This window comes from Orbicella faveolata, unplaced genomic scaffold (genome assembly GCF_042242905.1).
Source record: "Orbicella faveolata isolate gen_17 unplaced genomic scaffold, um_ofav_v1 contig_35, whole genome shotgun sequence".
NCBI lineage: Eukaryota > Metazoa > Cnidaria > Anthozoa > Scleractinia > Merulinidae > Orbicella > Orbicella faveolata.
In genome coordinates, this window is record NW_028301564.1 from 696,760 (window position 1) to 720,372 (window position 23,613).

At 38.7% G+C, this 23,613-nt stretch overlaps 2 protein-coding genes across 2 annotated transcripts; one reads left to right on the forward strand and one right to left on the reverse strand.

Moving 5' to 3' along the window:
* The first annotated feature begins 266 nt into the window (after window positions 1-266).
* LOC110056589 (uncharacterized) lies at window positions 267-11,500 on the forward strand. Its single transcript, XM_089274422.1, has 16 exons — window positions 267-422; window positions 770-1,021; window positions 1,885-2,049; window positions 2,287-2,400; window positions 3,319-3,444; window positions 3,561-3,657; window positions 3,996-4,214; window positions 4,563-4,936; window positions 5,082-5,249; window positions 5,811-5,921; window positions 6,318-6,437; window positions 7,329-7,419; window positions 7,697-8,071; window positions 8,390-8,515; window positions 8,916-9,065; window positions 9,658-11,500. Exons 2-16 carry the CDS (start codon window positions 833-835, stop codon window positions 10,176-10,178), a joined length of 2,946 nt encoding a protein of 981 aa, XP_089130548.1. The 5' UTR covers window positions 267-422; window positions 770-832; the 3' UTR covers window positions 10,179-11,500.
* A 573-nt stretch (window positions 11,501-12,073) lies between these two features.
* Window positions 12,074-21,704, reverse strand: LOC110056586 (zinc metalloproteinase nas-15-like). The gene is made up of 10 exons (XM_089274423.1): window positions 21,259-21,704; window positions 18,303-18,476; window positions 17,386-17,518; window positions 16,727-16,818; window positions 16,372-16,455; window positions 16,124-16,266; window positions 14,749-14,848; window positions 14,357-14,404; window positions 13,081-13,128; window positions 12,074-12,214 (listed from the first exon to the last, which is right to left on the reverse strand). The coding sequence occupies exons 1-10, from the start codon at window positions 21,320-21,322 to the stop codon at window positions 12,108-12,110; spliced, it is 993 nt and encodes a 330-aa protein (XP_089130549.1). The 5' UTR covers window positions 21,323-21,704; the 3' UTR covers window positions 12,074-12,107.
* Between the last annotated feature and the right edge of the window lie 1,909 nt (window positions 21,705-23,613).

A 23,613-nucleotide genomic window follows, 5' to 3' on the forward strand; every position in this document is an offset into this window, starting at 1 on the left:
TTTAGCCAATCAGAATTCATTTAACATCAACATTATTCAATAATCATCAGCCAAAAATGAGCCATGGTTGAGCAAAATTTAATTTTTAGGCTTCATAATGCGAAGCTAAAAGCTGGAACTGAGTAAATGTAAAGCAAGAAATTGGTTGAGAGGTCAATTCCCATCTGGTAACAGACAGTTCCCGGCGCTTTTCAGCGCTCTCTGATGTTCTCATCATCCGTTAAAGAAGTGAGCTCAAGATTCTAAAAATACCAATATTTGCCGTCTTGGTTCTAGGGATTTCTTTTCAATCTGGCAAGTCCAACGTGTCACAAACGTTTCAAGACTGGAGCTGTGGCAATGGCTGTTTGCCTAATCTGCATTGCCGCTTACCACGCTGCCAAAACATTGCATTTCCTGAGCCATTTAGTAAATCAGGAAAGGTAAGGTAACCAAATTTTGATTAGCGCTTAGTATTGGCACTTCATCAGTAAACAAAGCGATTCAATCTAATGCCAGTTGCTTTTTTTTTTCTTCAACGAAGATATTTTTCACTATTCCAAAATCATCTGGGTAATTCAAAATTTACGGCTCATAGAGTCTCAACTCTAAAATTACCATTTTGCACCACTTGAGTAAGGCTGAAATCTGTTGGTAGCAAACATCGTTAGCAGTGGCTACCAATTAGTTGTACAAGACGGCAGGGGGCATCCATATTCTTTTTTTTTTCTGTAACAAACTGTCGACCTGTAACGTATATCTCTAATTATGTCTTCTGCATATTTTTTAGGTCCAAGTTCACGCGTCACTGAACCATGGTGAGGAGTTTACGCGAGTTCATTCTCCTTCCGCTATGTGGGTTCAGTCAATGACAACACGTGGGTTCAAGGTGTGTACACGTGAGACAGGCTTTGGGACAAATGGAACTGGAGTCGTAAACTGGTTGGCATTCCAAGGCCATCCACAAATAATACAAGGAAGTGTTACTATTGATGGAGTTTGGACAACACAAAGCAAGTGTAACAAAGTGGCGTTCAAGCAGGTCAGTAAAAAACTTATTCATCGTCCAGAACAAGTAAAAACAGTCACTGAGGTTGCTCTTGTAAGAGATCATCATTATTTGTATGGTAGGAGGTTAAGCAGCAGGAATACTCGAAGGGAGGTTTCGAAAACCATCATCTGAGTTTCAGGACTGACGGTTGGATGTTGACACTCATAAAACTAGCGTCGATAAATTACTTACGTATCTTGTAATTCTAAGCTTCCATGTAAGTAAGCTACCTCGAGAATGAACTATACATGTTTGATATCAAACTCAAATCTTCACCTTTGTATTTAATGTAGTTTACAAGGCAAGGCGGCCTGGAATATCGGTGCTTACAAAATTCGACTTCACGTGTTGTTCACAAAATTGATCTGAACGAACAAAATGTTAAAACGACAAAGACAAGACTAGTCCAGTAACTTCCTTGGAATACTTTGATACTTTCTTCAGATTAGTTACTTCTGAAAACCTTTAAAGATTTAATATTAGAAATGATTTTCATGGCTTTGAGCAGTTTGAAAAGTCTTTGGAAAGCAATTGGAAATCACCAAGCATATGTCTGGCATGCATGGACAACAGTTATCCAGTGCTTTCTCGTGTGGAATGCTATTCCACCCTGATATCCTTTCTATCACATTGTAAGCACTGACGCGTATACATTTACTGTAACATCAAGTAGGATATTCCATGGTACTTCTGTAGTTTCTGATTGACCCTCCCCATCCCAATTGATGCGTCAGTAGAACGTGCTTGCAAGCAAATGCCTTACGTCTTCCACCTTGGAACACAGCTCACCCGTATGCCAAGTCTTGGAAATTCCTTATTTAATCATGCTAACACAAATTCGTGAACATTTGCAGAGCTTTAGTGGAAGGCCATCTGTGTTTGTCTCAGCAAGGTACACACGTGACACAAAACCTGATGACGCGATGTGGGTTTGGCTTGAGAACGTGAATTCTGTAGGTTTCGAGGTTTGTGTCCGAGAATTCTCGCCATTTGATGGACAGCACCAAGACACAATTGTGGTGAGTAAATAAACCTCATCTTGTTATGCGTCTGGAACTGTTGGACAATGCCTGAGCATCAACTGAGATTGAATCATATCCAACTTCCACCTTTGCGTTGTTTAGTAAGGCAATACTGAGAGAATTCAAGTTTGTCTGGAGAGAGATTTTGATTAGTTATAACTTATTTAAAATGCCATTTTTGCTTTAATATTGCATCATGCTATATATATGTATTTGTTAATTTTGTTTTGGCAGGACTGGTTTGCTTTCCTTAGAAATGTCTCTGATTTTAATTTCACGTTGGCAGGAGAAGCAGTTTTCCCTAACAGTGGCGCTCCAACTGCTGACAACAACTATGGATTCTGCCAAGTCAGTGTGTCTGACATGCATCTGTCAGTCATCTTGTTGAAATATGTGTTTGTTTTGTTGTTCTTGTTTTTGCCGTGTCTTACCAGCTTGGTATCAGTCATTGGTTAAACTTTAGCCCACTTCGACTGCGCGAAAAGAAAATGGGGAAATCTGTGTGGTTGAAATATTTAAGTTTCTACGCAGAAATTAGTATTCTATTGACGAGGGGGTGAATAGGGGTATGCAAATCTGCCGATCCGTGCCTTTTTTTTTCCAAATCCGTCGATCCGCCAATATTTTTGTTCAATTCCGAATTCGAAACCACGACCACATCCGGAAACAGAAGTGTAAAAGTTCAAAAGTAAGACGGTAAATGTGAATAACATCGTTAATTTTGCACAAATAGTAAAGAAGGAAACATACTTGATGACTATAACACAGTACAATTCCAGTAACTATGTGACTATATTCCATCAGCTATTCAGTCAATTATAATAACTATATATTCCAATAAATAAATGAGCATTGTTGAAAAAAAGAAATAATCGGATGAGCTCATTAACATACCGACCAGGGCTGAAGAAAGATCTATGATCCAAATTTCGTTTAGGACCCAAGATCTAAACATCAAGACAGGCAGAATCCGGAATCCGCGCCAAAATTCACAGCTGATCCACGATCCAATCCGCGATTCCACGATTCCACTCGATTTAGCGCAAAATTCCACAATCCGCACGCTTTTTAAGGCCAAATCCGTCGATCCGAAAACTTATTCACCCCCTCATTGACTATCCTCTCCTTAGCATAGGTAGGACTAACCGTACTTATTCTCTCCACGGAAGCAGACAGTTTCAGACTGGAAAATAACAAACCCAAGAATAGTGAACTGGAGCAAGCGTGTAGGTCATTCCGCTAAATAAAATGTATTTCTCTTCGCAGCAAGTGGACTTCAACACCACTTTTTATTCATCACCTGCTGTCCTCATATCTGTCCATCACTATTACAATCGTCAAGCGAATCTTCTTATTCCACAAGAAAACAACATAATCACTGCTTGGGTGGAGGTAGATACAACCATATTTTATCACGTGTTATAGATTAGTTCAAATTAGGTACATAGCCAGGCTCGGCAATGAAAAAAAATGATAAAACTGACATTGAAAATTTGCTTTCTTTCTAGAAAGTTGATCTCACATCTATGAGGATTTGTGTCAAAGACATGAGTGGAACAGGAAGGCAACACGATCCTCTGTCTGTTAACTACGTTGTGATTGGAGGTAGCTATTATTTTGTCTTCCATCTAGACTTGAATAAAAGAAAATTTAGCACTTCTATAACTTCATTGCTTAAACTACTCAGTTTTCCAGCAACTGCCAGTGAATGAAAATATGGTCGAGCAAAAGCTTACTAAGATGCGTCGAACAGATAAGTGGACATCCTTCGAAGTGACTCCGCATCGCATCTTGTGCTATCAACTGTTTTAAACACGAGCTAATGTTTAAATCTAAGCTTCAGTGCTCTATTATCGTAAGTTATTTTCTGTCGACGGAGGTAACAGGTAACGGCGGAAGTTTTAATACTGACTTATTCATTTGTACGTAATTACTTTTCACAGATCTCAATCCTTGCCTTAACGTGCATTGTCCATCATTTGGAGTCTGTAAGACCTATGGTGCTCATGACGCTCGCTGTGTGTGTTACGAAGACTGCCCCTCTTATCAGGATCCTGTGTGCACTGCGAATGGAACAACATACGACAACAGATGTTGGCACCAGTTAAGCTACTGCAGGGGACAGGAAAACAATCTAGTTTACCATCCTGGAAGCTGCGAAGGTGAACAATTAAGACTCGTTATTACATATCTTTTAATGGAACAGCATTTTAAAAAGTGTACTCTTTAAAGACAGTGCCGTAGAGTATAGGTAGGCATAAAGTATACTGAGTTTTTTGCGTACTGAAACCCTACTGCATGGATTGAATTCGGCGAGGTTAATTGCATCTCAGTAGATCCTGACATTGTCCTGATGAGAATGAGTCTCGCTAAGTTTATTAACTTGAAAGTTGATTCCTTTACCATCCATCCACATTTGGGAATGCGAGTCTCGGTGTAACATCTCGAATGGCATTTTCCACAGCTTGTTAACTTTTTCAAGTTAATACTTTCTACTGTATCTTAAACAGGTTTTCCACTTGCCCGCGATAGAGTGAAACTGGAGGTTACAAAATGGTCCGATTCAAGCTGCAAAACAGCTGTGTTCCCGCCATATCGTTTCTATCCTGACAGAAAAGTCTACGTCCAAATTACTGTGAGTCACTTTTATTTAAATGACTCCGAGACTGTCCATGACGCTGTTACCACGTGGACTGAAGATGTTAACACGGTGAACTTCACAGTTTGTGCGATGCAGGCTGGAAGGACTACAAAGAACTTTAATCCTTATGCCACTGTGGACTGGGTGGCGTACCAGGGAGCTCCGGCCCAAGGAATGGTGGGTGTGGTCAAGATACAAAAGTGGTGGTCTGGAACAAATTGCGCAGATGTGACTTTTCCCAAGGTAGTATTAAGACTTGTGTTCATAAGAGAGCTGCCTCTCATTTTGCTCACCATCTAGATTGGTATAGAAGCTGGAAAAAGGTTTAGACAAAGTGAACGAGTTTCTTCTTAAAAGAATTAAGCTTGTCACGTTTTGTTAAATCCAGGACAAGTTTAAGGAGGATCCCGTGGTTCTTGTGACATCAGAACATCTAAGGACTGGTAAAGAGTATGATGCCGCTCTTATCTGGACGGAGGATGCCACAAAGAACTCATTCAAAGTTTGTCTTCGTGAAATGCAGAACTTTGATGGAAAGCATGAAGACATCCATGTGGTACGTGTTTAGCATGTAGATTATTATGAATATGAAAACTTATTTTTAATTTTAGTTTACAAGAGCTTTTGCATCACTGTATGTGTATTCATAGTCATGCAAATAAAGCTAGTTGTTGTTGCTGTTGTTGATTGAAAGGTTTGGTTACACTTCTCACAACTTGTGAAAATGTAGCCAAAATGGCTATCAAAGAATAGTGGGTAATAGTTTTATTTTTGGCTGCTAGGAACATCGCTCTTTATGTTTGCACCACTGCACTTAAAGTAAAACATTTACTCTACTTTTACCTAAAGTATGGTAACCGTTATATAACTCTATATGTTGTTGAAAGAGTTCCAAATTGAGGGCCTCGATGGGGTGTTGGAATCTCAGCTATGTGAAACTTTCGACGATTTCTCGGCTATCCGTTAAAATTTCGGCATATTTCTTAGCTATCAGATGTAATCTACCTGTTGAACAACGGTCATCCAACCTATGATCAAGCAATACCCCTGATTTTTTCATTGCAAAACCTTTTGGTCACGATGAAACTAGATGCTAACACATTATGCCTTATTGCAGAACTGGATGGCGTTTTCTAAACTACACAGGCCACTCTTTACTGAACACGGCTTTGTAAAGTTTCCAAACACAAACCCACCGAAGGATGAAGATAACAACGCTTACTGCCAGGTAAGTTATCCTGAGCTGTCTCGTAAAACACTTCTGGATATGGAATGGTGCCGAACATTGAAAAGAAGCGTGATTATCTTATAACTGCATTGAACTGATGCATCGAATAGATTTAAAAGTAAATTAGGAGGCTGATTTCATGTCCAAAACCTATTACGTAAAGAAAGCTTAGAGCCACTAAAAACAAGTGCGAAAGGGACAAATTCAATGCAGAGCCGGTTAAGAACAAAAACCCATAATTATCATTTCATAGTTGCATATACCCGATATTCTGCCAATCAAAGAGCATTTTCTTTCCATTTAATATATATAAGTATACTGTTCCAAAAAGCTAAATATAGAATTGTTTGGAAAAGTATTAGTACGAAACGTTTACCTATCTATCTTACTTTACAGTTCGTGCACTTTGCAAGAAGTTACAATATAACACCATCAGTTCTGATATCTGCCAATCACCGTACAACGGAAAGTGGAAACTCAGCACCAGTTCATAACGGTATCACAACATGGATCGAGGTAAAACCTTTATTTTTGACATTAACTTGTTAAAGTTACAACGGTTAATCGAGTAATGCGGGCATTACTGATTTAAGAAAGAAGCACAAAAGGGGTAAAGGACAATGTCACATGGCGCGAAACCAAAAGTTATTTTCTTTCCCCCCTTGACCAGCTATGCTTAAAGGAGCTCAGTCACGGTATTTTGAGTTATTTTGGCCACATACAGAATTACCTTTAAATGTTAGGAAACCTGAAAATAACAGTTTAATAAGATAGAATAACACCAACGACATAATGATAAACCATAAAGGAACAAGGATGGCTAAGGATGGAGAAGATTGACACGGATTACAAACGACGAATTTGGAAAATTGAGGCTAAACTTTTCAATATGCGCAAACCGTGACTGAGCTCCTTTAACGTCCTCATTTTATTGATTTATACTAAACATTTCGAGCGCAGGAGTATCAGTTGTTTATATAGTGTCATCGTCTGCATGAGAATAGTTCTGAAATTAAAAACCTGTTACTAAGCTCACGTGACAAATAGATTTCCGCTATGCATGTTCACTTGAGAAAGACGCTGAGACAGCGTTGAAAGCTTTCGATGGCTAAAACATTTATAATTACTCTACTTCTTTATCTCGTTTCTTATTATGTGTACTATAGTCAGGAAACAATATCTCTACTCGAACTGTTACCAGTTGTGACCGACCTTTGCCTCACCTGAGCGAAAGCCACAGTAGCTTTAAAGTCCCGTTACTCTTGTGTTTGAAAAAGAGTTTCATTCATGTTGTCGAAAGGTCTGGGACCAGCAAATATTAATTTCAGCTCTGTCCTTACCGTGTGACGTCGTCGCATTTGTAACAGCTGTCCCCAATTCAGTGCTCAGTAAGCCTTCCATTTTCAGAACATGAATACCTCTGGATTTAGAGCCTGTGTCAAGGAACTGTACGAGACCAGATATGATCCCGTGTCAGTGGGCTATGCTGTCCTTACAGGTCAGTGAGTCTACATAAATGTTTTGTGCAGAAGCATGGCAAGTAGCTTGTAATGTGAACAGTTTAATGTTATTCTGAAAAAGGTGTAAACAAACCAATAAGTTCTAGAGAAATTTAAAGTTGTAACGCATGCAACAAGTTTCACTCTCACACTTTTGACCTGCAAGTAGATAATTACCTCATGATGTCATGCAAAATTGCTTTATACTATTTGTGCAGCCAATTAATCATGAATCGTTTTTTGATAAAGGCAAACACATATTTCTTATTTTCGCAGATATCTGTGATCCAGGATGGAGCTATTTCAATGGGTACTGTTATTTTACTAGTGAGACATGTACAAACTGGACCACAGCGCTGTCAAAATGTCGCCAGGAAAACTCGGTTCTTGTTAATATCGAAAACAACGAGGAAAATGTCTTTATACAACACCGCCATAATGGTGCCAAATCATGGCTGGGATTGAATGACATATCTAAGGAGGGCAACTTCACCTGGGTGGATAGAGAAGATGGAACCTTTACAGACTGGGCCAACTATCAGCCAAATAATTACCAAGAAGAAGATTGTGTGCACGCCCTTGGTGTGAAATATAATTATGAATGGAATGATGTTCAGTGTAGCGATTGCCACCAGTACACTTGCAAGAAAGGTAAGATTGAAACCACTGTTAATTAAGAGTTGTCCAGAAAAGGTGGGGACTATAGCAAATACGGTCAAAGTCATCACGTTGACTTTGTCTATCTGAAAAGCAATCGAATTAAATCATATTTTCGTCGCAACATTAATGTGTTGTATTATTTTCCTTGCCTTGGAAGGCCAGACCTCGTCTCGACTCGTCTCTAAATTGATAAGTAAACTAAGAAGATAAAGGGTCAACTTGACAAAGTAACATTACGTGCTAAAATCATCTCACGTCTCATAGTAAGAACGCGTAGTAAGGTGTCTTTAACTTACACACTATTTTCAGATAGAGACGAATGCCAGCCATCCCAATTTGAGTGCAGCCAGTATGCTGACTGTGCCAATACCGAAGGCTCATATCAATGTCGGTGCAAGGCTGGTTACCATGGAGATGGCTTCAACTGTAGTAAGCGTAAGTAACCTGTATTGGTCAAAACTCTGTAATCCAAAATGTGGTTTTCGAAAAGATGACGGTTGTTTACGAGTTATACGGAGAAACTGGTTCGTTAACGGACGCTTTGTGTAAATGGTATGCAAAAATAGTTCCTTTCGGATTGGCCATTTACAGGAGCCATAATCGGGGACGAATCGGGGACGGAGTCCCCGATTATGGCTCCTGCCATTTACCATTCTCTCAACAACACCCAATTTAACCAACAGAGCCAATTCAGGGAGACGCTGTTCCATTCGCCACTGAAAATTTCTTGAAATTCATCCCGGAATATTTGGTCGATGGGAAGTTCCCTTGGTTCGCCAATCTTCTTCAAACCCCACACCTATTTCTATAATCTATTAATATTTATTTGTTGTAGCAACCCTGGGTTTGTATTCAAACGACCCGGCTCATTCTTGTAAAGAAATCCGGGACCTTGGAGTCTCTAGAAAGGACGGAAAGTACTGGATCGACCCTGAGAAGAATGGAAACCCTTTAAATGTCTACTGTGACATGACAACTGACGGAGGTAAAAGGTTCATGTATGTAGACAGCTAGCTGCGGATGTCATAAATTATGTAATTAATTTATTTGGTCGCGGATGTAAAAGAAAGTGATCTCTAAAAACAATATCACATTAAATCTAAACACTGGCTGCTACACAAACCCTGGAAAATATATATTATATTTTCTTGAACATCAAAATTTACTCAAAATTTATGAAAAAAAACATCCGACCATAATGGTGCTTAACTAGTATCGATATGGTAAACCGTAAATGGTCCACGAGTATTATTCTTATCCGAATACCAGAAAACATAGTTATATTTTCTTTTGAACATCAAGACTGGCACAAAATTTTCAAAAACTTCCTATAAATAACAATTAAAAATCTAAATACCAATCAGTACGGTGCATGTTTTACGTTTGTTATTTTTATCAGAACGCTTTTTATTCACAAAATATCACAGTAGCATACACTACATCTTCAGCAATTGCGTCTAATAAGTTGTTCAGAATAATGTTCGTTTATTAAAAAAACTTGAGACTTCCATAGGTCCCAATGCTGATGGCTTTATTTGGTCGCATGATCATGATCAACAATTCTCGCTTGATTTAAGGTGGTTGGCTTCTTGTCTCTGATGTTGTGGTGGGCAGCTCTTCTAGACGTTTTAATTTCCCGGTTGAGACGTCATATCGAGGAGTAAGTAACTCTCAGAAGTTCCTCATGAAGACTGCCATGAATCAGCTGAGAACACATTTGTCTTTTACTCAACTGAGATTCTTCTGCAGAAAGCAACGCACTTTCCACGTGACCACTGCAAACAACAGCGCTGGTGAAGCTGTAGTCCAGTATTTCAGCGGACAGACCGATACCATGCCAGCTTCCTGTGGTTCGTACGTAAAAATGAATGATGACAACTCGTTTTTAGCTGGAGTGTGCAGTAGGTGGGGATGGGAAGGAGCTCACTATGTTGGGAAATGGGGCCACATGAGGGATCAAGATAGGTTGTACGATCATCCCGCGTTTGTGGCTAGTTTGTATCACTTTTTGGTTACCCCTGGGAACACACGATGGGAATGCGATGACGTAAGCGTAGGGGTGTCCCCTGGCAACTTCTGGAAGGTCTTTGTTCGTTAAATATTTAGTAAATTGAACCCTAGCTGTTTTATCTTCGTTTCTTTGTCAAACTTTTGTTCAAGTGAAATTACCATGAACTATATTTACATAAGTAACTGTTAATCAGTTTGTACCTTTTCAGTTTAAATTCTCGCTTAAATGAGATTTACGTTTTTCTTGTGTCATTTGTTTGAGAAATATCAGAAATATCTGCATCTGGCCTTAAGATCCCAATAAACATTTCAGATCAAAAAGAAAAGAGTTGCACGATGTCAATATTATGGCAACTGCAATTAGAAAATTTAAAGTGAAATAAAAGTCTGATTTCTGGAATGAGGTATTGTCTCTGTAAGATCAGGAGAAAGCAGTCAAGCATAATATCGTGTGGCATGAAATTTTCGTAGGAGTTTGATTCCGCTGGTTTTAGATTTTCGAATTTGGAGGAAAAAGAATTTTGCGAATTTGGATTTGGGACTTTACCCCTAAGTATAATTTTTTCGCGGATTTCATGTACGGTACTTGAAAGTAACAATACTGGAAGCCATAATTATGGTCGTTTTCGTTACAGTTTCAACCAATTTCATTGAAATACAGCAATGAAATCAAAGGAGTAAATTTCCGCGGACTCTTTTGGCGAGAGTTTGTTTTCACGGGATTTAATTTTCTCGAATCGATGAAAAATCCGTGAAATTCGCGAAAAATAGATCCCACGAAAATTTCATGCTACACGGTAGTATTATAATATGTAATTCAGCTGTTTTTTCTCGGTCGAAACTTGGTGTTTGTAAAGGGAGTGTTAAAGATCTTCAAAGTTTATTTGGACACTGAATTTTAATAAGAACAAAAAAATTAGACCCACTCGACATTCATCAGTGTAAGAGCTAACCGTATTATTAAGAAATGTGGTCAATTGAGTTGTCAATTCCTGTGTGGGGAAAACTCATTGAATTAAACCTTCCGCGCGGATTAATTAAACCACTATGCAAATTGAGTGACGGGCTCAGCTCGTAGATGCCACATTCAAATTTGTTCAGGCTTCCTCGGAGCATCGAAGACGAACTAACAGCTAAAGTTCTCAGATAACGATGATTTGTCCAACGCATGCATGACTATGTGTTCTACAATCTTTGCATCACAATAAGTTTGGGGAAAACATTCGCAGACGCCAACATTGAAATAAGTTTAAAGTTTCAGCTACCTTTCCTCACTTTAGAAAATCCGACCTGAGTTAGGAACGTGATCATTTTTATTGTGGTTAACGAGAAAGAGTGTAGGGACAACATAAAACTAAAACTGAACAGATTAAGACTTGTAGAATCAAATAAAGTGAAAACTTAACACAATGCCATAGGTTGACCATTGCTTGTCTGCACTACAAACGTACTTTGCAAGGATTTCTCTTCGGAGTTTTAGCTTGATTTGACTACTTTTTGTGAAGTTATTTTTTCTTTCCATTTTGGAAAAATAAACTGTATTTTTTTTTAGCTTCGTTACAGGTAATTTTGCGATACAAAGTATCAGTGAACGTGTAAACTTATCTTCCCCACCCCACTAAGCCGTTTGGTCCAAAATATGGTATACTTCTCTACCATTTGGTCTAAAATAGAATATGATGTGCAATTAGGCCTGGAATTGATTATGGTGGCTTGTTGTAGCCAAGTTTTAGCCTTTAAAGTTGGGAAACTTAAAGCCTCTCCTCAAATGTTGTAAGGCAATCCGAAGCCATTCCTGGCTGGCTGAGGTCCTGTATCAGAAACTTGTACTGCACAAGCATCGCAAATTTCTTTGAGCGAGTTTAAACAGCGTACCAAAATTAGACAACAGACGACAAAAATAAACCAGCAACAAACTAAAAAAGACAAACTCGGAAAGTTAAATAAACATGGCAAAAATAGTTGCTTTTATCTAAACTCGTTAGACAACAATTTCGCTGCTGGTTTCATATCCCGCTCAGCAGCGCCGACATTTCTTCTTGCAGTTTTCTCTGACGTATCTGTAGAATAGGCAGAAGAAACGAGGCCAATATTTACATCTGTTGTCTCTGTCTTGACAACTCCCTAAAAAGCGAAAACAAAGCTAAGTTGAAAACTCCTCTCCCTTCATGGATATTCACCTAAATTAACAGGCTCTGCAGTACGTTACGCAAGAGGATCAGACAATCTCGTTACTGAATGATATACAAAGAGAGGCTAATGTAAACGCTGGCATGTAATAAACTCGATTTTTTGTATGGATTAGTCTCGTTCATTACACGAACAAAGCGGCCTTGCATATGTGTAGGACAACTGATACTCTTACCCCAGTAATAATATTGTTTTTTACTTGATTTTCGCTAAAAATAAATGAATTTACTATTTCTCTTAGTTACTTCGCGCACTGGGATCAATATAGCGCGCCGTATTCTACTGTACGGCCCGCTAATTTTAAAGCTGTTTTTGTTGCCGAATATTTCGTGATTTATCGCCAAGTGTTCTTAACTTTAATAGTAAGCTTTCCTTTACTTTAAATTGTGTATTAAAACGTTCTTACGACTTGTTTTGCTTTCGACGTGTGCGTCAAAAGTTTGAAGCCGTTCCCAAACCCATCAGACACACACTAGAGATATAATAAATATCTTGCTAGCCTCATCTTCTCGGTCCGTACTGCAAGTTACGGAGTCCCCGGTTTTTTGCACGTTCGATTTATGGCCAGCACGATTCGCTCTTGGACCATAAATCCACTCTGTCCGTATCTTACAGTGCGAACCTCAAACTCGGTTAGTAAGAGGCATGAATATATAAATAAATATATAATAGTACTTAATTTAATGGCCCAGATTTCATGAATGTGATTAACAGGTTTTTTCCCCGAAAGTCAGTATGATTTGCCACGCCGCATCTTTGCTAAATGTTTGCAATTGCTCCAATATATTTCACTGAAGTACCTGTCGTTGGTGGTAACCGGGTTGTTGTTGGTGGCAAAGTAGTAGTTCCTACAATTGAAAAGTCATTTAGTTTTAGTTATCCAGCAGTCCGTAGCGGTGTGTACATGTCATTCCAGCAAAGACCACAACCTCCTCCCCCCCCCCCCCCCCCCGCCCCTCCGGGCCAATGCTCAGGCATTGTCGTTTTAGTTAAAAAGGGCAAATACCGGTAAGGGATATCAAGCAAGTACAATTCTTTGTCTTAGTGTTCATCTAAAGTTTATTTCACGATATTAACCAAACTCTCACTATAATTTATGTCTTGAGTATGACCTCGAGCTCCCGAAAGATAGCGAGTAACGAATTTTTCATCTTTGATTTGCCGATTAATGCATTGACGAAAGCAGAGGTACGATTTCAGTGTTTGAGGTAAAGTACACAAGGTCGTCAAAAACTCAAACAAAATAAGCAGCAAAGTTATCAATGAACTTGCCAGGGTCGGTGTTACCGCAATACCAAAGATCACAGCCAGACGCCCAGTATTTTACAAATTGACGTCAGTTTTTTATGCGTCTGTCCCCTCATTGATGATAAATTGTGTCATAACATTGTCGAAATGGCTGTGGAACCACGAACCGCAGGTGAGTGGTTCCGCAGAAGATCTGCTTGCTGTGTATCAATGGGACTTATCCATTTTTACGATAACAAGAGCCCAAAATGGTCAAATGCCGGGAATAAATGATGGGAAAGACGCCGTAAACTTGTCGTAAACAAAGATAAGTGAATTTTATTCAAAATGACGCAAACATCGTCAATTAGCTTTTCTCGCTTTTTGATTGGCTACTTAAAAAAGTCCATAAAATCTCATTGGTCAAAAAGTTGACAGTTTGACAGCTGAAAATTGAACTTGAAAGCTTGCATAAATTAAAACTGTATCCGTCTGTACTCTTATTGATGATAAAAAATGAAGCAATCAGCGTGCGAGAAATTAGACGGTTATTGTAAAATTTTTCTTTTCCCTATTTTTGTCTTACCAGCCAACGATCTATATGGCTACGGGGGTGGATCAAGGATTTTTCTTAGGGGTGGTGCACCATCGTTTAACCTCAACACCAGTAAACAACAGAGTTTTTAATGCGGAATACCAGTTATATTAGAAAGCCACAATCCATCACGTGGGGAGGGGTGCGCACCCCCTGCATCCTTCCCCTAGATCGGCCCCTGATCTATCATAGATAATATTGAGTGGTGTTTGGAAACATTACGTGTGCTTCTCGTTGGATTCTTATCATTGTACCTGATGTTGTTGGCATTTGAGTAGTTGTTGGTGGCAAAGTGGTCGCTCCTAAAAAATACAGCAAGATATTTTAGTTATCAATACTTTGTAAGCTTTTGTGCTATATGTTAAGTTCAACGGGTTTTTTTGTAGCGTGAAGCGACTAGGGAAAAAAGGATGTTCCCCCGGATGGTATGCTAGTCTATCTCAGGGTTTCACACCTGGGTGGAGAAAGGCACCGTGAAATTGTCTTGCCCAAGAACACAACACAAGGACCCCGGCCAGGGATCGAAGCTGTACCTCTCGATCCGAATTCCAGCGCACTGACTAGTAGGACCTCGTGCCTCCTTGTTGATAATAGGGTAACTGCAAAAAGCATTTGCTTTGTTGATAAAATGTACCACTCAACAAACCTCCTCCCGCTTCTCTCCTGCTGGCGCACTCTGTCTGGTACAGAAGATCTGCTTGCTGTGCATCAATGGGACTTAAACCTTGCCGCTGACCAATAGTAACCTTGCATAAAACAAACATGCCGTCAATAGAGCGATCATTTTATTTACTCAACACCCGCACTATCTGTGCTATTTTTCTTTATAACTGAACGCAGTGTATTGATGGCTTTAGTCTTTTATCATAAATATATGTTAGAAAAAGTAAAGATACAAAGAACTCAGCAATTCTCAGCTTTTTCTTTGTTGCCGAAAGAACCCTTTAAATGCAGCGCATGCGTAGTAAGTCAAAAAATTGCGATTGAATGAAAATTTGCACTATCGGAAATACGCCTATTTCTCGAGAACCACTCATTAGAATTTCACGAAAATTGGCACGAAAATACTTTAGGAAATAAATAATTGGAGTATTGAAAATAATTGAACTTTAACAAAGGAAACTCTAGATATTCCAGTAAACCTTCAACAAGGAATAATTAAAGATCTCTCTGTTAAATTATTCGCAAAATGGTTTTAACTTGTGAGAATCGTTACAAGCTTGGTGTATGCAAATTATAAAGAAAGTCTAATGACTAGATTTTCTACAAATAAACAAAACCGATTTTAAAGGCCTGTTTATTTTTATTCGTGTTACCATGGCAACGGTACACACGCCAGCTTAACCATCAAAAAACCAAAGTTTGTGTTGTTAACTTGCTTGCTGCCATTTTTGGCGACCGAGGGATCAAAGGTTTTAGAGAAAAAGGTGAATGAAACATAGGTATCAAAAACTGTGTTCAGCCACCTTAAAGCCCACGGTTAAAGCGTAAAATAAAGTTTATGGTTATCGTTCGATAACGTGTCATTTGCTTTTAGTAAGATGCTATCAATAAAAAACAAATAATTGGTTTGTAGTCAGGCATCGTTAATTATGTCATTAATTTATTAAAAGCCCCAGTAGACTTTTTCCGACTGTTTCGTCAATATTTCATCATTAATTTACAATGTTTATCCTGCATCTTTACACAGCCAGTAAACTGTATAAATCATATATAGCATGATGGTATCTTTATAAACCTTTAAATTTATTTACTGATTTTGTGTTTAGTTTTGACAGGGGATGGTCCGAGAAGAGACCAATAGACCGCAGTGCGAGGCTCTGGGGAATATCTACAGAGTTTGTGGGGTTTATTCCCCAGAGCCTCGTGCTCAGGTCTATTGTGGTAGGCTCAATTTTAATACATCGAAATTGGTCTATTGTTGAGGGTGGAGCTCACACGGCAGTAGTCACTCTTCATGTCTAGCTATAGGGTAGTAAGGGAGCAAGTGTATGCAATTACTCGTTAATACAATTACATACCCCTGGAGTCTTAACCACAATGGTTGGTAGTCCATTCCTGGAGAATGCTCTGCTTCCATAATGCATCAAACTTCCGTAGTCGTATGAGGTGCCAAGGGAATCAATCCTCGAATGGCTATACTTTAAAAAGTTGGACTCGAAACCTACGCACATAAATTGGGACATTATGGATCTTGACTTTGGTGTTTAGAAAAAAGAAATACAGAACTGTAAAATGGCCCATTGAATTGACAGACGCCAAAGCTTACCCTGGATTATATTTTCGGGCTGTATTGTAATGTGATCATCTCTGTCGGGACGAGACTGTTCGTGGTAGAACCCAATTGCATGCCCTGGCCAGAGAGAATCGATTAAGCTGTGTCAGTTGAAAAGTATCGCATATTTATTTCTCAAACTCATTAATAATTCATCAAGCTTAAACAAAGGAAATCATGAGCGTGACAGTGTTTGGATATCTCATCTTAATTAGCATAGATTTTTATGATTTTATTTCTCCGTTTTCTCCTTAGTTTTAGATTCGTTTGAGAAGATGTATCAAGCACTCAAGATAGTGTTTATAGTGATTATACACCAAGAAACCCAATGTTTAGGGTTGTCATTCACCAATTTCATGAGCAACAATTCCCCTGGTCCAGCATCCTCGACCAAGATTTATGTCTTGACCGCTTCCGATTCTTCCAATATATGATGAGCATCTGAAAACAAGTTTTAAAAAAATGAGACAAAAATTTAAATATTAATTTACCACTCCCTCGATGGGAGTTTTCAGGGCAAATGGAAACAAATTATGAAATAAATACGAGGTAAATGATCATGACATGGTTAAACATTGCCTGGATTTAACGATCTTGGAGGTTCGGTGACCCCCATTTTTCTCTCCAGAAACAGCTTTTATCTGCAGTTATCTCCGCATTGTCCAAATATGAACAAAAACTCAGTGCGGGAAGTTAAAAAAAATCAAGATTTCTGTCCACGGGATATCGAATTTTTGGGCTTACAGACACTGTGGCCTTATTCGCTAACGAAGCCCGATTTTTTTCAGATTTAGGGTGTTCTTCCGGGCATGTTCTCTCCAAAATGATGTCGGTGACCCACCCTTCTCCCAATTTTTTTTTTTTTTTTTTGCTTTTTGCCTTTCTGGCATAACTGACTCATCATCTTACAGTGGTGAAAGTCTCAGAAAAAAAATCAATGTTGAAAAATTTTCGCGCGAACATCCTTAAACAAACATTTTTATACTGAAGTAGTGCCATCATACTCACCCCCGTACGTTGCCGCCAGATGTAAAGTTGACAAAATCTCGCTCTGTTGTTCTTTCTTGAAAGCGGATACAAGTTTTCATTATCCATTCTTCCATTCCTGCATTAACAGCGTCCACAGCTCGGGAATCGACCCCTAAATTAGTATAGACCACTTGATTTTAGTTTTACGTACAATTAATTCACTCTCGATTATTACGCTGCACTTAATAATGCAAGGAGAGGATATAGAGTGGGGAGTTTAATCCCCCATATGAGCCTTAATCCCCCAATATAATCCGATCCCTCTCAAGTTATTTTCAGATCCCTCCCGGTTTCGTAAATCCCCACAAAGTCTTCCAATCCTGTGACTAGAATTTTGCTCACAGGAACATGCAGCTCTAGCGTTTTTACACCCATTTTCGTCTCCCACGCAAACATCCAGATCCAAGAAACGCGCGTGGTGTTGTTTGGGGAAGAACTGGGCACCATGTCTAAAAATAACCTAGCCGGAGAGTTACCTTAGGAATTAGGCCTATATAAGGGAGTAATTCTCCTACCCTTCATGCTCTCTTGACGATCCTGAGTGAAATCGCTCCGGGGCGTAAATGATTCAGGTTTAACTAGCTAGAATTCGAAAAATAATTATCGGGCAGCTAAAACACCCAACCTCCCATCAAAACTCCAAAGACGCAGCCATAAATAAGACATTTCAGCTGATGTTGACGAATATTTTATTTTAAGGCTGTGACAAAAAAAAACAAACAAACTGAATAACACAGAATAAATTACTCATTGGGCATTAGGAGTTTTGTTATATATGAAACCATTACGTATCAACCATGTAAAACAAATTTGTTTTACCTATTTTTAACCGTAGTATTGTAGTAGCAGAGTTAATTTTAAGCAGTGATATGTAGTCACTGAGAACGAGAACTCACTAAGACTTTGATCGATGACATAAGGAACGACTCCATCGGGCCACATTCTGAATCTGGATGCGCCTCTTTTTCGGGAAATATCAATATCTTCTCCATTCTTAGCCCTCCTAATCTGCTCGCTTGAAAGAATCATGTCTCCCTCAAACAGATCTGGGTCATGGACGCCCTCATTCTCTGCAAGGTAACATGAATTCATACGATTAGTGGATAATAATAATAATAATGATAGTAATAATAATAATAATGATAATAATAATAACAATAATAATAATAATAATAATAATGAGAATCCCCACCGCTAATAGGGGACACCTAACTAAAACTATCTAAAAATAATATACAGAAAAGTCCTATAAGAGAAATTAAAATTATGAGATGGCGGTCAATACATCCACCTAGGATGTTGTCTAGATCTAGTCTCCGTACGTGGGTCTTAAACCGCTTGAGGTTTATCGCCGATCTCTCTTTATTTGTTAGTTTGCTCCATAGTCGTGGGCCTAGATATCGAATTGAATATTTTCCATACGTAAGAGCGTTAAATCTAGGTAAATGAAAATCTCCCTGCCATAAACCATAAGTATGGCAATTAGTATAAAACATGTTACAAATAGTCCGCGGGCACAAATTATGTTTAACCTTATACATTAAAATACATATGTCTTGTAGTCTCCTATTGCACAATGTTGGTAGACTAGCTTTCTCTAACAGCTGCTGGTGTGGCTGAAGAGCTAACACATGGTTTCCCTTTTTTAAACAGCGCGGTCGAGGCTTTCTGCTCGTTTTGTCCGATTTCCGGCTCGAATTGCAACAAATTAAAGCTGTCCCACGTTCGTTCTAGTCCCGGTTCCCTCTGGCTAAATTTTCTAAAATGCATCCACTATGGCTTACGTTTGATTGACTGACTGACTGACTGACGGATTGACGGACTGAATGACAGACTAACTGACTGACTGACTGACTGACTGACTGACTGACTGACTGACTGACTGACGGACAGACGGACAGACTGACTGACTTTTCTTCTAAAGGAAAGGAGAGTTCCCTTTCTAAACCCCTTATTTAAAGTCACAGTAACAGGCCAGGAAGCAAACCACCGTGTTAACAGCAGCGATAACATCGTAAAACAAGGAGTTAATGCACAGCATCATGGCTCCGCATGTGCGTTTTACGTCCTGGTCAAATGACCAAATTCAGCGTATTTTCTAGAAAGTGAAGCATGACGGCTTAAGTTTTGTATTTCAGTTTGGAATTGAACGCTCTCTTTTCATCTTCACTCTGAGATAGTTTTGAAACCGATAATGACACACAATAGAATAATTAAGAAATATATTTGCGAGAGTTATCGATGAAATAAGAATTTATTTTTCTAGAATAGAACTTTTTCCCTCTGAATATCAGATGGCCTTTAAGATTATAGTGACATCAATCCAGATATTCTCTTGTAAGCTGTTCAGCCTCTATTGATGTGTTTAACCAACAGTATTCTTTCATTAAAAACATTAAACACATCAAAAGGTTCGCGAAATTTGTATATTGCCCTCGCTTGCTATCAGTACTGACGTCATTAATGAAACCACAACCGATGCAATTTTATCAGGGCATATATTTTCATCTACATGTACACTGAGCTATTTTTTATTTTATTTTATTTTATTTTATTTTTATTTATTTATTTGTTTGTTTTTTTTTGCTTAATTTGACGAGAAGTCAGGGAAATTTAACCTCAGTTTAAGGAACTGAGATAATTCTAGCTTGTGTTTTCACCATGAGGGTTTTATGCATTTCTCGACATCTCTCAATATGTCAGATTGCGGTCTGGAGAATGATATTCTGTCAACCGAAACTTCCATATAGGGTGGTAGAAAGCTCGATACTACTCTTGGTGGGACGACTGACATTTGCTTTACCAGCAAACGTCTCTGACACCGCTTTTTTCATAGCCGCCACTCATCCGGCTCCTCGCCGGATGGGAAGCGGCTGCCCGGCGAACACAACTTTTGCGTGTGATTCAATATTTATAATTGTTTCATGATAAACGGGCACTACAATGAAAGGTTTAAAACCACTATCAGTATTTTTTGGCCCTTCAAACATGCGTCAGAGCTGAAATAGAGGTCCCCCATCAGATAGTGTCCGTCCCAATTTATGTTTCTTATCTTATGAGAATTGGCGCCAAGCTGAAAAAATGAAAAACAAGACATTTACGAAATTTTGATCCGGAGTCGCGCTTACTTACCACGAGGGTGCGATGCCTCCCACGCCACTATCCTGTAGTTGCTTCCCAAAAATATCGGGAGTTTTCAGTCGCAGGTAAATTAATTACTTGGCCACATAACAAGCTTTTTTTTTCGATTTGACTTGAGTTTTCTGACTGTTTTATTAGCGTTAATGGCAAAAGGTGCAACTTACAAGGGCGATGTAAGAGGAAAAAGTATCCCAGTTCTTTTAAGACAACATGCAATATAGAGTCACGTTCTTGTATTTACATGCTGCGTGAAACAAAGCAATAGATTCCTCTTTTTGTTTTCAGTTCAAGTTGAAATATTTTCATTTTGATTCCGGATACTAGTGAAGTTCGCAGCCGTTTTCTTGTCATCAAATGCTTAAAATTCAATTTACACCTAAGAACGACCTTTGCCAATACACATAATTTTTTTATAGTTTTTCGAAAAAAAGAACATTAAAGCGGTTGCAGTTATCTTATATTCCTGTATCTTCTGTTTGTTTTGATCAAATTGACTATATTCTGAGACTTACAACGTTCAAGATTATTATTTGTTTGCTAAAAAAAAACGAGTTAAGTGATAAATCTTTAACTGTATTGTTTATCCTATTCAGCTTAACTGGAAAAAAAAAATCTAAACAAAAACCCACTCAAAGCAAACTGAGCATTCTGTCCTGAAAATTAATTAAGCTAGTATTTAATTGTTAAATTTGAAAAGAATTTGAGACTTACCGTCAGGATTTTCTGATGCTCCAAACACTGCTGTAACGAGGAGGAGTAAGCCAAGCCACTTCATTTTCCTTCCACTACTCTGAATACTTTGTGTCACTGTGGGACGCAGCTATCAACTGATGGATGTGAACGACGAGTCTCGAATTTTACTGGGTCGAGTCGGCGATTTAAAAGATTGTTTACAGCCAACCACAAAGAATAAACGTGGGAAATAAATAAAAGCTTCTTTAACAGTCCTCATTCACAATATTTCAGATTAAGGTAAGTGCAGCGCTGTATGTAATATATCAAACTCGAAAGAACGTGTTTGACGACATTTCCAAGCGCCGAGAAGAGAGTTGATAAGACGAAGCGTACCGGAGTATTTTTGACGAGCCTCGAGGTGTTTGGAAATGTAGTGAAACAATGTCTCGAGTGTTTGATATATCTTCTCAATCGAAACTAAAAATAAGGAAACATATAAGGTATATATGGAGAAATATAATTGTAAAAACCTAAGCTAATTGAGATGAGATATCAAGCCATCGTCACGGTCATGATTTTCGGCTTTGTTTAAACGCGATGTCATGAGTTTTAGGCCCAGTCCACACGTATCCGGACATTTTTGAATCCGCAACTTTCTCTTTCGGGATACAGCTTCCGTCCACACGCATCCGGCGAATTCGGCAGCGAATCCGGATATTTTTGTTACGTGCGGACGGCGAAATTTTTTAATCCGGGAAGAGAAAGTTGCTGATTCAAAAATATCCGGATACGTGTGGACGGGCCTTAAAAGGTATATTCTTGGTACACTTCTTTGCCGCCCTCTTCAATATAATTAACCGAATTATATGTCTCGTGAGAAAATGAAATACAGCAACAACTGGCCATGTTTCTACTAGATTGGAATCGAACATGGACGTAACATGCATGAATATAACTAGTGAATAGATGTGGAGTCTATGTACCAACTGAATGGATCTCGATGGTAGCGAAATTGCCTGATAAAATATACATGTTTATTTGACTGAAGCAGTATCCTCGGCGTTGCCAATATGTTGTTGGAAGCCCCTAAAAGAGACTTGACGATATATGACGTAATGGATCTGTGCCGTAGCCTCCTACGCATATGGCTTTGGACTCGTCATTCCTAATAGGGTCGTGCTGTTGATCTAATCACCTGAAACTCTAAAACACGTGTGATACAGAAGATTTCGGGTGCAGCCTGAGCAGCTTAACCGCTTCAACCACTTTAAATATATTAATATTCCCAGTGATTATCTACATCAATCTTGTGAATAATCATCAATCGCGGTTTTTTTTTTCTGCTCAAAGCTTAATAAATTAAGTATTTACCTGATACACACACATAGGGACCGTCATTGCCACCTGGCAAACGTCGACATTTTAGTTTGACGTTTGACGTTAGCGAATCTGAGCGCGCTCATTTGTTCCACTAAACATTTTTCGCCATATAAGTTTGTCGACGAGAAAAGATTTAAAAGAAATCGGACGGAAAACAAACACAAATTTTGATTTTTTTGAAAATTATGACGCACAGTTTCAAAAACATACATATCGTACGTATTCCATTCTGTGCCTGTCAAATATTGTTCATGTGGAAGACCGTCTATCACTGATATTGAAAGCCAAACTATTCCGTGCGTGTTTTGACAAAAACGTTTATGTCTTATTGTGACTTGAGATCTGTGTTATGTTGTTGTGTGAACGAAGATTTATATACTTAACAAATCGACGTCAGTTTTTTTAAGCGACTCTTGCTGGTGATTGAAATCTTCAAATACTGTACAGCTCCTAAAATATGGGACGTGTTCATCTTTGTTAACAAGGCAGTCCCATTTTAATTAATCCGTTATTAAAAGAACTAGAATAAATCAGGTTGAAAGATGCAGATTATAGCTGGCTCGTTAGGGGGTTTTGGAAGTCTCATTTTGTAATCCGACCACAATTTGAACTGGTTCCAACAATAGCTCTGTGTCCCGAAAAAAATCTTAAGTGGATGAGATCTGCAACCTTTGCGTGAAAAACAGCTATCGCCATCGCCTCTTTATAAACAAATTACAATATTAAGAGAGCAAGCCTTACGGCTGGTTTTCATGCGGGTCCCCGATCCTGGTCGAATTGGGATTTGGAGTGTTGTTTTTTTATATAAAATTGTACAAACCCCCCATACAACACAAACCCAAGAATTAGCACAAAATAATCGGAAAAAATTGAAATAAATCGATATCTTTCACAACGCTCGATATTTAACAATTATTCGCCAAAGGCGAAGTGAACATTGGTGAATATTCACCGAGACAAACTGAAAGTCGAGGTGAATATTCACCAAGTTCACTGAGCCTGAGGCGAATA